General features: G+C 39.3%; 2 protein-coding genes across 2 annotated transcripts; one reads left to right on the plus strand and one right to left on the minus strand.

Annotated features, from left to right (window-relative positions):
* Window positions 1-6,927: 6,927 nt before the first annotated feature.
* RUG2 (Regulator of chromosome condensation (RCC1) family protein) lies at window positions 6,928-8,952 on the plus strand. Its single transcript, XM_078964384.1, has 4 exons — window positions 6,928-7,383; window positions 7,616-7,826; window positions 7,912-8,200; window positions 8,341-8,952. Exons 1-4 carry the CDS (start codon window positions 7,085-7,087, stop codon window positions 8,826-8,828), a joined length of 1,287 nt encoding a protein of 428 aa, XP_078820510.1. The 5' UTR covers window positions 6,928-7,084; the 3' UTR covers window positions 8,829-8,952.
* LOC145005305 (uncharacterized) lies at window positions 8,896-10,189 on the minus strand. The gene is made up of 4 exons (XM_078964385.1): window positions 9,477-10,189; window positions 9,360-9,396; window positions 9,144-9,265; window positions 8,896-9,068 (listed from the first exon to the last, which is right to left on the minus strand). The coding sequence occupies exons 1-4, from the start codon at window positions 9,735-9,737 to the stop codon at window positions 9,006-9,008; spliced, it is 483 nt and encodes a 160-aa protein (XP_078820511.1). The 5' UTR covers window positions 9,738-10,189; the 3' UTR covers window positions 8,896-9,005.
* Between the last annotated feature and the right edge of the window lie 4,268 nt (window positions 10,190-14,457).

Raw genomic sequence — 14,457 nt, forward strand, 5'->3', positions numbered from 1 at the left:
GCTATGAGGTGGATATCTGATATGGAGGGGTGCTTCTTCACTTGCTCATCTCCTGAGCATCTGAAGGTTCGGTTCGCGCTGAACCAACTTCGCTTGGGAGCGAAGGACTGGTGGAAGTTTGTGACGATGCATTTTACGCCTGCTGAGCTTTTGGCAGTGACCTGGGAGAGGTTCACTACCATGTTCCAGGATGAGTACGTTCCCCAGGTGGAGAGGGAGCATTTGGCACAGGAGTTTCTGACCCTCAAGTAGGGTACTGAGTCAGTTACAGCGATCACGAGGATGTTCCATGAGAGGGCGATGTTCTGCCCTGAGCACGTGTCCACTGAGCAGGCACGTATGAGCCGCTACCTGAGCATTTTGAGACCGGATATTCAGGAGTTCACCGCGAACTCCTCGTATCGGACATTTGCTGAGCTTCAGGCAAATACCCGGAAGAGGGAGATTGAGCTTGAGACACAGGCCAGGGAGGAGGCGGAGTCTCTGGGGAGGGATCGGCGGCCGGCACAGTCCCAGCCGGCAGCCAAGCGGGCCAAGCCCGCTGATCCCAAACCCGGGAGCCAGAAGGGTCGCACTTGCGGGAAGTGCGGCAAGGGTCATGATGGAGTCTATCGAGCAGGATCTTGCTACAAATGTGGCAAGGAGGGGCATATGGCCAAGGACTGCCCTAAGGGGTTTGTAGTGTGTTTTCACTGCAACCAGACCGGACACCGGAAGGCGGAGTGTCCGCTGCTGCGTGGAGCATCTCAGGGATCTGCCCCTGCCGCCATCAAAGCTATAGAGAGTCGGCCCGTGAAGGCCGAGGCACCGAGAGCTCAAGGGAGATCCTTTCAGCTAACTGCGGAGGAGGTCCGCGCTACACCCGACGTTGTGGCTGGTACGTTTCCTTCTATATATTTATTTTGGTGTTGAGATGTTATGCTTATATTATGTTATGCATAGGTACCTTCTTTGTGAACTCTGTGCCTGCTTTAGTGTTATTTGACTCGGGTGCGAGTCGGTCTTTTGTATCTTTGGCCTTTAGTCAGCATATCAGTGTTAGTCGTGAGGCATTGAGTCGGCCTCTGCGAGTTTCCATAGCTGCCGACAGAGTGATTTGTGCCACGGAGGTCCTCTGGTGATGTGTGTTAGAGATTTTTGGGGTTGAGTTTCCGATTGATCTGGTTCCTATTGCGATGGGTGATGTCTGTGTCATAGTGGGCATGGACTGGTTGAGCCGATTCGGTGCGGTTATCGACTGCGAGCGTCAGCTGGTGACCATACAAGATCCTAGTGGGGGAGTTCTTTCAGTATACGGCGAGGGTACACATTCTGGATCAGCCTTTTGTTCGGCCGCTAGGGTGAGGCAGTGTTTACAGCAGGGCTGTAAGGGTTTTGTGGTGTATGTGATGGATACACGAGTGATCTCCGAGAGACCGAGTTCAGTGGATGAAGTTCCGGTGGTGCGTGAGTTTCCAGATGTTTTTCCCGAAGAATTACCGGGTGTGCCTCCCGTGAGGCAAGTGGAGTTCAGTATTGATTTGGTTCCGGGAGCCGCGCTTATCGCTAAGGTGCCTTATCGTCTTGCACCTCCAGAGATGCAAGAGTTATCCTCGCAGCTTCAGGAGCTGCTAGGTAAGGGGTTTATTCGGCCGAGTAGCTCGCCGTGGGGAGCACCCATTCTGTTTGTGAAGAAGAAGGACGGATCGCATCGAATGTGTATTGATTACCGAGAATTGAATAAGCTGACGGTCAAGAACCGTAACCCGTTGCCGAGGATCGACGATTTATTCGATCAGTTACAGGGAGCAACTTAGTTCTCCAAGATCAATTTGAGGTCGGGCTATCATCAGGTGAGAGTACGGGACGAGGACGTCCAGAAGACAGCATTCAGGACGCGTTATGGGCATTATGAGTTTGTGGTGATGCCTTTTGGGCTCACCAATGCCCCGGCTGTGTTCATGGACCTCATGAACAGGGTATGCAGGCCGATGTTGGATCGGTCGGTGATTGTATTCATCGATGATATTCTGGTATATTCGAGATCTAGAAAGCAGCATGAGGAGCATTTGAGGGAAGTTCTTGGGGTTTTGAGATCGGAGAAACTTTATGCAAAGTTTTCCAAGTGCGATTTCTGGTTGCGGGAGGTCCAGTTTCTAGGGCACCTCGTTAATCAGAAAGGGATATTGGTCGATCCGGCCAAGGTTGATGCGGTGATGAGTTGGGAGGTGCCAAAGTCACCCTCTAAGATCAGGAGCTTCCTTGGGTTGGCAGGGTACTATCGGAGGTTTATCAAGGACTTCTCCAAGATCGCAGTGCCACTCACCAGATTGACCCGGAAGGGTGTTACATTTTTATGGGGTCCCGAGCAGCAGACCTCCTTTGAGACGCTTCGCCAAAGGTTGTGCGAAGCTCCGGTATTAGCTCTTCCGGAAGGGATGGAAGATTTTGTGGTATTTTGTGATGCATCGATTTTAGGGCTGGGAGCGGTGCTGATGAAGAAGGGACATGTGATAGCATATGCATCGAGGCAGTTGAAGCCTCATGAGACGAGATATCCCACACATGATCTAGAGTTGGGGGCAGTGGTGTTCGCCCTCAAGATTTGGCGTCACTACTTGTATGGGGTTCGTTGTACGATATACACGGACCATAAGAGCTTGAAGTACTTGATGGATCAGCCTAACCTAAATATGTGGCAGAGGAGGTGGTTAGATGTGGTCAAGGATTATGATTGTGAGATCCTGTACCACCCGGGCAAGGCTAATGTGGTGGCTGATGCGTTGAGCCGCAGGGCGGAGAGTACTCCACTGCGAAATGTATGTTTGAGATTGACCGTGATAGCTCCAGTTCTGGACGCCATTCGTGGGGCACAGGCCGAGGCTGTGCATCCGGAGATGCAGAAGAGAGAACGGGTCGTTGGTTTGGTTTCAGAGTTCGTTTCGGATAGTCGATGGCTTATGACTTTTCAGGGCCAGATTTGGGTACCGTTTGTGGGCGGTACGCGTACTACATTGATGGAGGAAGCTCATAGATCAAAATTTTCGATCCATCCCGGGGCTACGAAAATGTATTTGGATTTGAGGAAAGAGTATTGGTGGCCTTGTATGAAGAGGGACGTCGCATGGTTTGTCGAGAGGTGTTTGATCTGTCGAAGGGTTAAGGCCGAGCACCAGAGACCGCATGGAAAGTTACAGCCATTGGAGGTTCCCGAGTGGAAGTGGGAACAGATCACTATGGATTTCATCACCAAATTGTCGAGGACTGCCAGAGGAGTTGATGCAATTTGGGTGATTGTGGATAGGTTGACAAAGAGCGCTCACTTTCTTGCCACCAGTGAGAGTTCTTCGGCGGAGAAGTTGGCGGAGGTTTATGTGAGAGAAGTGGTATCTCGGCATGGGGTGCCGATCTCGATTGTTTCGGACCGTGATGTGCGTTTCACTTCCCGATTCTGGAAGAAATTTCATGAGTAGTTGGGTACTAAACTGCATTTTAGTACCGCATATCATCCCCAGATAGACGGCCAGAATGAGCGGACGATTCAGACGCTTGAGGACATGCTTCGAGCATGTGTATTGGATTTTGGGGGTAGCTGGGATACGTATTTACCCTTGGCGGAGTTTTCCTACAATAACAGCCATCATTCGAGCATCGGTATGCCGCCCTTAGAGCTGTTGTATGGTAGGAGGTGTCGGACTCCCATTTGTTGGGGTGAGGTTGGCAGAGAGTGATGGGCAGTACAGAGATCGTGATTCAGACGACAGAGCAGATACAGCGGGTCAGACAGAAGTTATTAACCGCCCAGAGCTGACAAAAGAGTTATGCGGACAGGCGCCGGTCCGAGCTTGAATTTCAGGTCGGCGACTTCGTTCTCTTGAAGGTTTCTCCTTGGAAAGGAGTGATTCGGTTCAGGAAGAGGGGCAAGTTGGGGCCCCGGTTTATAGGTCCATTTCGTGTGATTGCGAGGGTAGGTCGGGTAGTCTATCGGTTGGAGTTGCCAGCAGAGTTGGGACAGATTCACGACACTTTTCATGTGTCGCAGTTGAGGAAGTGTATAGCCGATGAATCAGCAGTGGTTCCGTTAGAGGATATTCAAGTGGATGCAAGCCTGAATTATGCCGAGAGACCAGTGGCCATCAGGGATCGGAAGATCAAGGTTCTGAGAAATAAGGAGGTACCTCTGGTGTTGGTTCAGTGGCAACATCGGAGGGGATCAGAGATGACCTGGGATCTAGAGCGTATGATGCAGGAGCAGCATCCGGAGCTGTTTTTAGAGCGAGACTTCGAGGGCGAAGTCTAGTCCTAGTGGGGGAGAGTTGTAACAGCCGGATTTTTCAGGTATCTTGTATATTTGTGTTTTTGGTGATTTGAGAGGGGACTCGGCGAGTTGGAGCTCAGACTCGCCGAGTAGGGATGCGGATCTGGTCGCGGGATCGCGCCTAGACTCGGCGAGTCCAGGATATGGACTCGGCGAGTCAGCGCTGTGTAATGAAACCCTAATTTCTCGGGTTTGAGACCTATTTAAAGGGCCTAATGGCCGTCATTTGTGCTCACCAGTCCCTTGAGTGAAACCCTAATCGAGTGTGAGCATTTGGAGCTAAGTAGGAGGCCATTATTGATCTTGGAGGTGTCATTGTTGCAAGGAAGGAGAAGAACTAGCCAAGGGAAAGCAAGTGGAGCCACTTCTGAGGGTTTGGAGTCCAGAGCATCACTATTGTGGTAATAATTTCGAGTTATCTTCTTCCTTGTTGTTGTTTATCTAGATTTAGGGTTTGTTGAACCCTTTTGTGGCAAGATCTAGTGTCCTCTTGGTCCCTTATGAGGTTTGAATCATAGATCTGGACCCTTAGAGGTCCAGAGTGTCCCTTTACCCAAGCTTTTTGGGAATCAATGGAGGCTTTGGATTGGAATCCTCATGCCTTAGGTCAAAACTCCATTTATGAGCCATGGGGTGTGTTATGGGCACCAAGATAGAAGCTTTACGTGATGAATCAGTCTAGGGAGGCCAGATCTATAGATTGTGGAAGCAGATCTGACCTTAGAAGCAAGTTGGAGTGGTTGCATGGCATGGACTCGCCGAGTCTGTTCATCAGACTCAGCGAGTAGTTTGAAGATTGCCTTGGGATTGCTCAGTGAGTGGTCCAATCGAGTCATGGGTAGACTCAGTGAGTCAGGGTGAGTTGGAGAGGGATAACGAGTGGACTGAGTCGAACTGGGACTCGCCGAGTTGTTCTTGAGACTCGGCGAGTTGAGTCGGGGTGGCCCCGCGATTCTTCCAGGTGAAACTCGTCGAGTAGGGGGGGAATACTCGACGTGTAGGAAGGGAATTTCAGAGGGTTGGTGAAAACGTCTAGACTCGCCGAGTCGTCGTAGCACTCGCCGAGTCCGGTCAAAGTTGACCGTTGACCGTTGACCAGAGTTGACCTGTGTTGAATTCTTAGGGATAGTCAACTTTAGAGATATAAAGTGTTAATTCGAGACATATAATGTTATAGGAGGATTAGAGCTCGGAGGATCGAGCACGAGGGATTTCCAGGATTCGTGAGATACCGAGATACGCGAGGTGAGTCTTCTCACTATACTTTACCATGAGTAGGTAACCAGAGTTATGTGATAGAGTATTTGTATGCTATGTATGTTATGTGTTGTACTGCATTATTTCTATGTGATTTATGTGGTGCATGTTTATCAGAGTTAGAACCTGAGGGTTCATAGAGTTTGGGTGCACGGACCCACAGAGTTATAGCCTCGAGTGACTTTTATGTGTTAAACGTGGTATTTTGGGGAACTCACTAAGTTTTGTGTTTACAGTGTTTGATGTTATTGTTTCAGGTACTAGTGACGACCGCGGGAAGGCGCCGGCTTGATCCGTACACACACTCGGAGTTTTTACATTGTGATCTTGGGATTTTGTATTGACCTATATTGGATAATTAATATGGTTGTTTGATGAATATTAATCCGATTATGTTTTATAAGAAAATTGAAAATTTTGTTTTGAAATTTACGGTGTTACAAAATATATATATATATATATATATATATATATATATATATATATATATATATATATATATATATATATATATATATATATATATATATTGGTACCTGTCAAACTTTTTACTTATGTTTTTTCATGTTTAATGTATTTCTTTACATTTTCTTCATATAAAAGAACATAACTAAGTTGTAAATTATTTTTAATATTAAATTATAAATTGAAATAATGTAAACAAACAAAATCTTTAAAACCGTATAAGATCGTTCGTTTAAAAGATAATTGTATAACAATTTAAAACCGAATAAACAGACGTATAAACGGATGATGTAAACAAACAAAATATCAAAAAACACCATTAAATAATTGTTTTGAATGATTGATAGTTATCATTGTTTTATTTTAATGTGTGTATTGGATCAAAATATCAAAAACAACATTAAATAATTATATTTGATGATTGATAGTTATCAACTTTTTAATATTAATTTATGCATTTGATCAAAATGTCAAAAAAAACAAACAATATGATATAATGTAATTATATAAAACGTGAAAATAAATAAATAAATAAAACAATATGATATAATGTAATTATATAAAACGTGAAAATAAATAAATAAACAAACAACATTAAGTAGTATATTCAATCAAAACGTCAAAAGTTAGAAGATTTTTAAATCAGAAAAACATAAATAAATTATAATAATATGATTTTATATACTAAAATGTTTTAAGTCTAGCGATATTTATTTTTTACAATCTTGCATAGACATAAGTGGAAGTGCGAGATATAAGTAAAACTATAAAGTAGATTAGATTTGTGGTTCACAAAAATAATATGATTTTATATAATATAAATAATTAATTTAATTTTATATAAATGATCTATATTAATTCTATTAAATGAAAAAAAAAAATTATAATAAAAAAATCAAACAAATAAGTTGATCGTAGTGGATGGGAGTTTTGTTTAAGATTTTGGATTCCCCAAAAGCGACGAACTACGAAAATTCGGGTCTCCGATTCATGAATGGCGAGGCGAGGCGAGGCATCAATTAACTATAAGATCTGATCCAGCCATCCGAAAACTTCTAACTACCGATGTTTCGCGTTTTGAAGAACTTCCCTCTCAAAGGCGTCACCAACTGCCGATGGATGACCACCACCACCACCGTAATGAGTTTCGGAGACGGTAGCCATGGTGCTCTTGGCTTACCAATCTCCGTCACCGGAATCAATTCTGACGCCTACGAACCCACTCCAATCTCAGCCCTACCTCCCGATGTTTCCAGCATCGCCGCCGGTCACTACCACTCTCTCGCCGTTACTTCCCAAGGCCACCTCTGGTCTTGGGGTCGCAATGCCGAATCACAACTCGGTCGGAACCTTGATTCCCCTAGGTACAATTTCACTTTCCACCTATTTTCATTTTCATTTCTCTCTCTATTTACCAGAATCTACTAGGCTAGCTATTTTGGAGAAAAAAAAATCTAGCATTTTCTGTAACAATCCTAACATTGTATGCTGTTTCTTTTCTCTTTTTTTTTATTAAGCATGAATAAATCGCTGAATGCTACTAGCCAATATGGAAATAAAATCTAGAACATTAACACTGTTCATTTTTTGTAACAGAGAAACATGGATTGAACCAAAAAGAATAGAGGGATTAAGTGATGTAAAATCTGCATTTGCCTCTGGTGTTGTTTCTGCAGCTATTGGAATCGACGGGTGTATATGGATTTGGGGAAAATCAAAACGGGGTCAATTAGGTCTTGGAATCGGAATCACAGAAGCCATTCATCCCACCAAAATAAAATCTCTTTCAAAAGAAGAGATAATTAAGGTGTGGAATCACTAATCAAACCTTCAGTAACAGATATTATCATCTTAAAGATAATATCATCTGATAGATTGTAATGAACAAACAGGTCTCATTTGGATGGGGACACGCTCTTGCACTTACTAAAGATGGAAAGTTATTCGGTTGGGGTTATTCAGCTGATGGTAGATTAGGAAAGAGAGAAATTACAGGTGTGTCCCCACTCGATTCTGTAAACAATTTGTCAAAGCGTGAAGATGCTGAAAAAGTAGTATTGGAAGCTATGAGTAAAGAGAATGATATGCCTATCATATGGGAGCCATGTTTGATTGACGAATTAAAAGGTGTTGAAGTTGCTGATGTGTCATGTGGACTTGACCACACCTTGGTTCTTTTACGTAAGTCTAGGACTAACATCAGTTAAATACAGTATAACCTGTTATGTCATGTTTTATTTACCAGATACAATCTCCAATCTATTATACTATTTTTTTACACCAAAATGATAAAAAAAAAGTGTTTTTGAATCTTGATTCAGGTGATGGAACTTTATTAAGTGGAGGAAGCAATGTATATGGGCAATTGGGAAGATCAACACAAGATTTGGAGTTACAGTTACTTCCTGTTGATATAAGTGTCCACCCTGTTTCAATTTCTTCAGGGCTAGGGCATTCTTTAGCTATATGCCAGATTCCATCTGCAGAAGGTGGTGAAGGTATCTCAGGGGTGTTTTCATGGGGTTGGGGGCAAAATTGTCAACTTGGAAGAGAAGGTCCAGGGAATATTCCGTTGCTTGTGGATGGGCTTTTAGGGGAAAAGCCCGTATCAGTGTCGGGTGGGCGGGTCCACTCCATTGTCCTCACGGACAATGGAGAGGTTTTTTCTTGGGGGTGTGGGAGAAGTGGGAGGCTTGGGTTGGGTAGCTCCATGGATGAACATGAACCAATGGTGGTTGAGTTTTCAGAAGATACAAATGTTTTGCAAGTTGTTTCAGGGTTTGATCATAATTTGGTTTTAACTAGTTGACTGATAGACAATTTTGTTGTGTATTATTTGTTGTGTATTGTTTGTGTTTATGAATGCATTTCATATATGAAAATTGAAAAGATGTATTTTAGTTGCTAATCAGATGAATGCTTACAAGTTACAACATTGTGGTTTTGTGATATTCATTCATGAATCTTGATTTGTAAATCCAAAAGCTCAAAAGTTTTCAGGGCTATCATCTAATTGCTTCTCATCTTCAATGTCCACCTCCAATATCTCCTGAAAACAACCGTTTCCGCCATTGTTATAACCATTGATGAAGAATGTTACAAGATTGAAATGGAATAAGCTTACTGGAATCCTCTCTTTCAGATAGTTTCCAAGTCTAGCTAAAACAAGAGAACGTTCATGCCAGAATCGACCTTTGAGTCTAATCTTCACAAATGGTCCATCTACTTCAGCTAATTCTGCAACTCCTGTTTTCATAGATTCGTTTTTGTTTTGATTCAATAAGGTAATGAAATCAATGGAGGAAACTGGAAAGTAAACCGATATGGAAAAGTAGCTCACCTGTCATTCCTACTGATGCATCGAATAAGTGTGAAAACTGCACAAAATCAGAACGAATTTAGGGTTTTAGACGTTATGGATATGAAATTTTGATTGATTAATGAGATTAAAACTTGCCTTTGTTCTAGCGTCATCTAAAACGAGCTTGACATTGTCTTCGGTTAGATCAAGTGATGCAGAAATGGTGGTGAATCTACGGATAACCGGAGGTGCTCTCGGAACCCTAATTTTCCTACGGAGCTTAATGAACTGCTTCAGATTTGAGGATACGGTGTTGACGTTAATGGAGGTCCGATCATGGTGGAAGTTAAAACATTGCTGCGGTGGTATCAGGCGGCGGTGGTGTTGATAAACGCCGTGAACAAGGTTTGTAGCCATCTTCTCTCTGACACCTGATCTGGTGTTGCAATTTGTGTTTGTTTGTTGTCCACTCGTTTCTGTTAAGTGTAATGTGGGACATCTCTATCCAAATTGCAAATTGAGTTTGGGTAAAGAACATCTAAGGCCCAAGTCTTTCTATTGGTGACCTCGCTGCAACTACCACCTGCCACCACGACAGCCACCGTGAGCCACCGCTACAGATTTAGATTGTCGTCAAGGTACAAGCTGAAAGGGGCGATTGAGAAATGCATCGAAGTGATGACAACGATGATGATCTGAACACAAATTGGGCTTCTCTTGCACGACCTAAAGTGGATTGCCACTAACGGCAAATCCTAACCTGAAACCACTGAATCGTTCTTCAGCCATGGAATTTAAGCCATCGGAAGTCGGAACTACTACGGCGACGGTTGTTTGGTCTGAAAGTACGACGTGATCAACAGAGTACGGACTAACGGTTTCTGGAAATTATACACTGATTAAAAATAATTATGGATATATTATGGTAGTTATATTTATTTTAATTCATTAAATAAATATTTAAAAGAAAAACACATAGATAGCCTTTTCTTATAAGGAAAATGATATATAAACACTGACATTTTTTTTTTTTTTTAAAAAAAAAAAAAAAAAAAAAGTCGGTTTTAAGGTAATCTTTAGGTGCGTTATCACCAAAAGTTTTGTATATTTTTATATACAAAATACATAAACAAAAACAAATGATAAATATTTTTTCTTAGATCATAAAAAATTGTATTTTTTTTCTTTAAATTTGTATTTCTTGCATATTTTTGTATATACATAATCAATAAATAATAAATGTGTATTTATACTTCAAAGTACATATTACTTTTTCATAAATAAATGATAAATATGTATTTATTATTAAAAATAGGTAAATTACACGGATAGTCCCTGTGGTTTAGGGTAATCTGCGTTTTTGGTCTCTAACAATTTTTTTTAACTCGGATCATCCCTATTTTAAATTTTTATTGCACGTTTGGTCCCTATTCGTTTTAAAAAGACTGATTTACCTTTATTGATTTCTTTTATATTTTTTTAAATTATCAGTTAATTAAAATAATAATAATTAATTGTGGAAATGATAGTAGGTAAATATTAAAATCTGATGGGTCCTAAATTATAGGATCCTAAATTATCACTCCACCCACCCCTCTCCTTCTTCTCTGTAAACCACCCACAAATTCGTCTTCTCAGGCAAACCACCATAACTCTGTGTTCTCTGGCGAACCAACAACATATACCAAACCAAAATCAAAATAATGTATTCTCCAGCATACCTCCATCAAACCCAAACAGATTCCATAAACTAAAAAAACAGAAATCAACTAGGAAGAGATCTCAAACATGTCGTTGGTGGTTCCGAGCCATGTTATCAGAAGTCAAATAAGTGGTTTCTTATGAAATCGATGGAGATTCTGGTCTTCTCCGACAATAAATCAGATTCCGATAATAACCAAAATCGGAACTTGAGCCTTAAATTGATTTTGAAAGCAATCCTGAAACCAAAAGAACATGAAAACTGAAATCTAAATTGATGGCAATTTGAAGCTTGAAATCGAACTGAAACTGAAATCAAACTCAAAACTCGAAATCAATTATGAATTCAAACCTAAAACCGAAATTAAACATGAAAACTGAAATCAAAATCGATGGCAATGTGAAGCTTGAAATCGAACCAAAACAGAAATCAAACTCAATACTCGAAATCAAATATGAAATCGAACTGAAATTGAAATTGAACCTATATTATAGAAAGAACACGATGTAAATCGAACCTGTCTCATCTGGTTCAAGTGTCTGCTTCATCTCCTCCTTCTTTGGCGAACTTCGTCAGTATGCTCTGAGATTTTTGTGGTTCAGTCGGTGGGCTTTGAAGGAAGAACACGATGGAAAGACAACCATCATCGGAAGCTGGTGGCAAGGGTAATAGCTGCTGGTGGTCAGCAATGGTAGAGAGGGTTGGAGGCGGTGGATGAAGAAGACGGGAGGTGGGAGAAAACGTGAATGAGGGAATTGGGAAGTGGGGTTAGATTAGGTTTAGGATTCTTTTTAACTTTTTTAATATTTAATTTATATATTAGTAAAAATAAAATAAATCATTAATATAAAATTATATAAGATGAGGGCAAAGTAGTCTTTTTACATCTAATAAGGACCAAACATGCAACAAAAATATAAAATAGGGACGATCCGAGTTAAAAAAAAAAAAAAAATTTGTTAGGAACCAAACACACAGATTATCCTAAACCACAGGGACCATCCGTGTAATTTATCCTACATAAAAATATGTATCTATAAGAAAACAACCAAAAAGGAAATTTTCAAACAAAGTACATTACCATTTAAGAATCTTCAAATAAAGTATATTACCACTTCAACCATTTTAGAATCTTCAAAGAAAGTATACTACCACAAGGTAATGTACGAAGTATATTACCATTTCACCCATAATAAAGAAAGTACATCATCATTTCAATCATACATAAACGAAAACAGTTAGCAATTCATTAAGTTTATTACCTCAACCAATAACAAACAACAATTACCATTAAACACGATATAAAAACTGTTCGAGAAACAATTACAATACATATTTTGAGATCAGTCATCAAAACAAATATAACCAAAAACACAACAAACAAGCAAAACCAGTAACAAAATAAACAATATTTTCAGAAAGACTATGCAACATCACTAGCCTTCTTGACTTTACTGTCACTAAGATAAACAATTGAAAATGACTTTTTTTCACGGGGAGGAAGCATCAAGAGTTTGGTCATTGTTTCTTGATTTGCATCAATACAAAGGTGGGGTGTTTGTGAGTGTTTTTTTTAAATGATTTATTAATTTATTGAAGTCAATACCTAAAAAATGTATGATAAAAGGATAACTTTTTAGACAAAAAAATGATTTTACAAAAAGTAAAGAATTACTGACTTTTACAAAAAGTCTTTCCCAAACACACCTAAAGACTTTTCTCCACAAAGATAACAATCAAACTCTTATTTGAATCGATAGACATCATCACCCTCTTTTATTTGTGCAAGATCGAGCTTGTGATGCTATAAAAACATTGAAATCAAACTAAACGTTTAAAGGTTTTTGTTCTTTAACAATCTTAAAACAAATTTGATAATATTACTAAATATTCAAATAGAAATAGGATAGGGTAAATGACACAAAAAACACTCTTTTTATACAGAAATTCGATTTTGACACCGTGTTTTTTTTTTTTTTTTGTCAATTTTGACACTTTGTTTTCCAATTTGTTACAATTCTGATCACTTGACCGGTTAACCAGGTTACATGTTGACGTGTCAGCTTTGATGACGTGGCATGCTCATATAATATGCTGACGTGTCAAAATTGAATTTTTTTCTCACAAAAAACACTAGGTTTTTTTTTTCCGATTTTGACACTAAGTTTAATTTTTTTCTTTCAACTTTGACCCTATGTTTTTTTGTTCCAAAGCGAACATCATTTTTTCCAATTTTGTTCAAAGTTGACAATTTTCTATTTGAAACCGTATCAATATTTTTTAAATACATTTAAACCGTATAAATCTGTTTTTTTTTCTTTTAAAAACCATAGTTTTTTATAAATACTTTCTTACACTCAAACCGTATTTTTATGTATAAATATGTATTAGTTATATAAAAATTGTATTTTATATTAATATGCAACTTTAAAATGTGTTTGGAAGTTTGGAGGCGTGTAGTCGATCAAAATTCGGATATCAAATTTGCAACTCATCAAATTTTTACATCTTATTAGAAGCTTATGGTTAGTTTGATTCTCATGGTATAACTAATGCTTTGAATGTAAGAAAAAAAACACGTTATATTTAAATAAAAATGTGGTTTTTAAACGAAAAAAATATGTTTATACGGTTTAAAATGTAATAAAAAAAGATTTATATGCTTTCAAATGGAAAATAGACAAAATTGAACAAAATTTGATAAATGATGTTCGATTGGAACAAAAAAAAACATGGTGTCAAAATTGAAATAAAAAATTAAATTTAGATTTAAAATCGAAAAAAAAAAGTGAAAACTTAGTGTTTTTTGTGGAAAAAAAATTCAATTTTGACACGTCAGCATATCATGTCAGCATGCCACGTCATCAAAACTGACACGTCATCATGCCACGTCAGCATGTAACCTGGTTAACCGGTCAAGTAGTCAGAATTGTAACAAATTGGAAAACACAGTGTCAAAATTGACACAAAAAAAAAACACGGTGTCAAAATCGAATTTCTGTATAAAAAGAGTGTTTTTTGTGTCATTTACCCAATAGGATAAGATGATAAATGTAATTAAACAATGCATTAAAAAAAATAATAATAATAATAATAAAATAAAAAATAAAATAAAAAAAATACATACTCTAGAACACTCGTTTTATTAATAAAATTAATAATACACATAAAACAAATATTCGCCTTTAAAAATAGCATGTGCCTTATCTTTCCCACTGCGCAATCACATTAATGGCACAAGATAAGTTCCTTTCATGAGCAGATGTCAAAATTTATCCTTCCATTCTGGTGTTTACTTTCAAGAATCCAAATGGCATGGGTACTTTAGATACCTAACAAAAATCGTATCACCACCTACCCTTTTTAACATCCCATATAATTCATATAACTCAATATTGGTTGTCCTTGTAGTGTTAAAACAAACTAGTTAAAGCA

Source organism: Lactuca saligna, chromosome 7, assembly GCF_052625555.1.
Source record: "Lactuca saligna cultivar CGN05327 chromosome 7, ASM5262555v1, whole genome shotgun sequence".
NCBI lineage: Eukaryota > Viridiplantae > Streptophyta > Magnoliopsida > Asterales > Asteraceae > Lactuca > Lactuca saligna.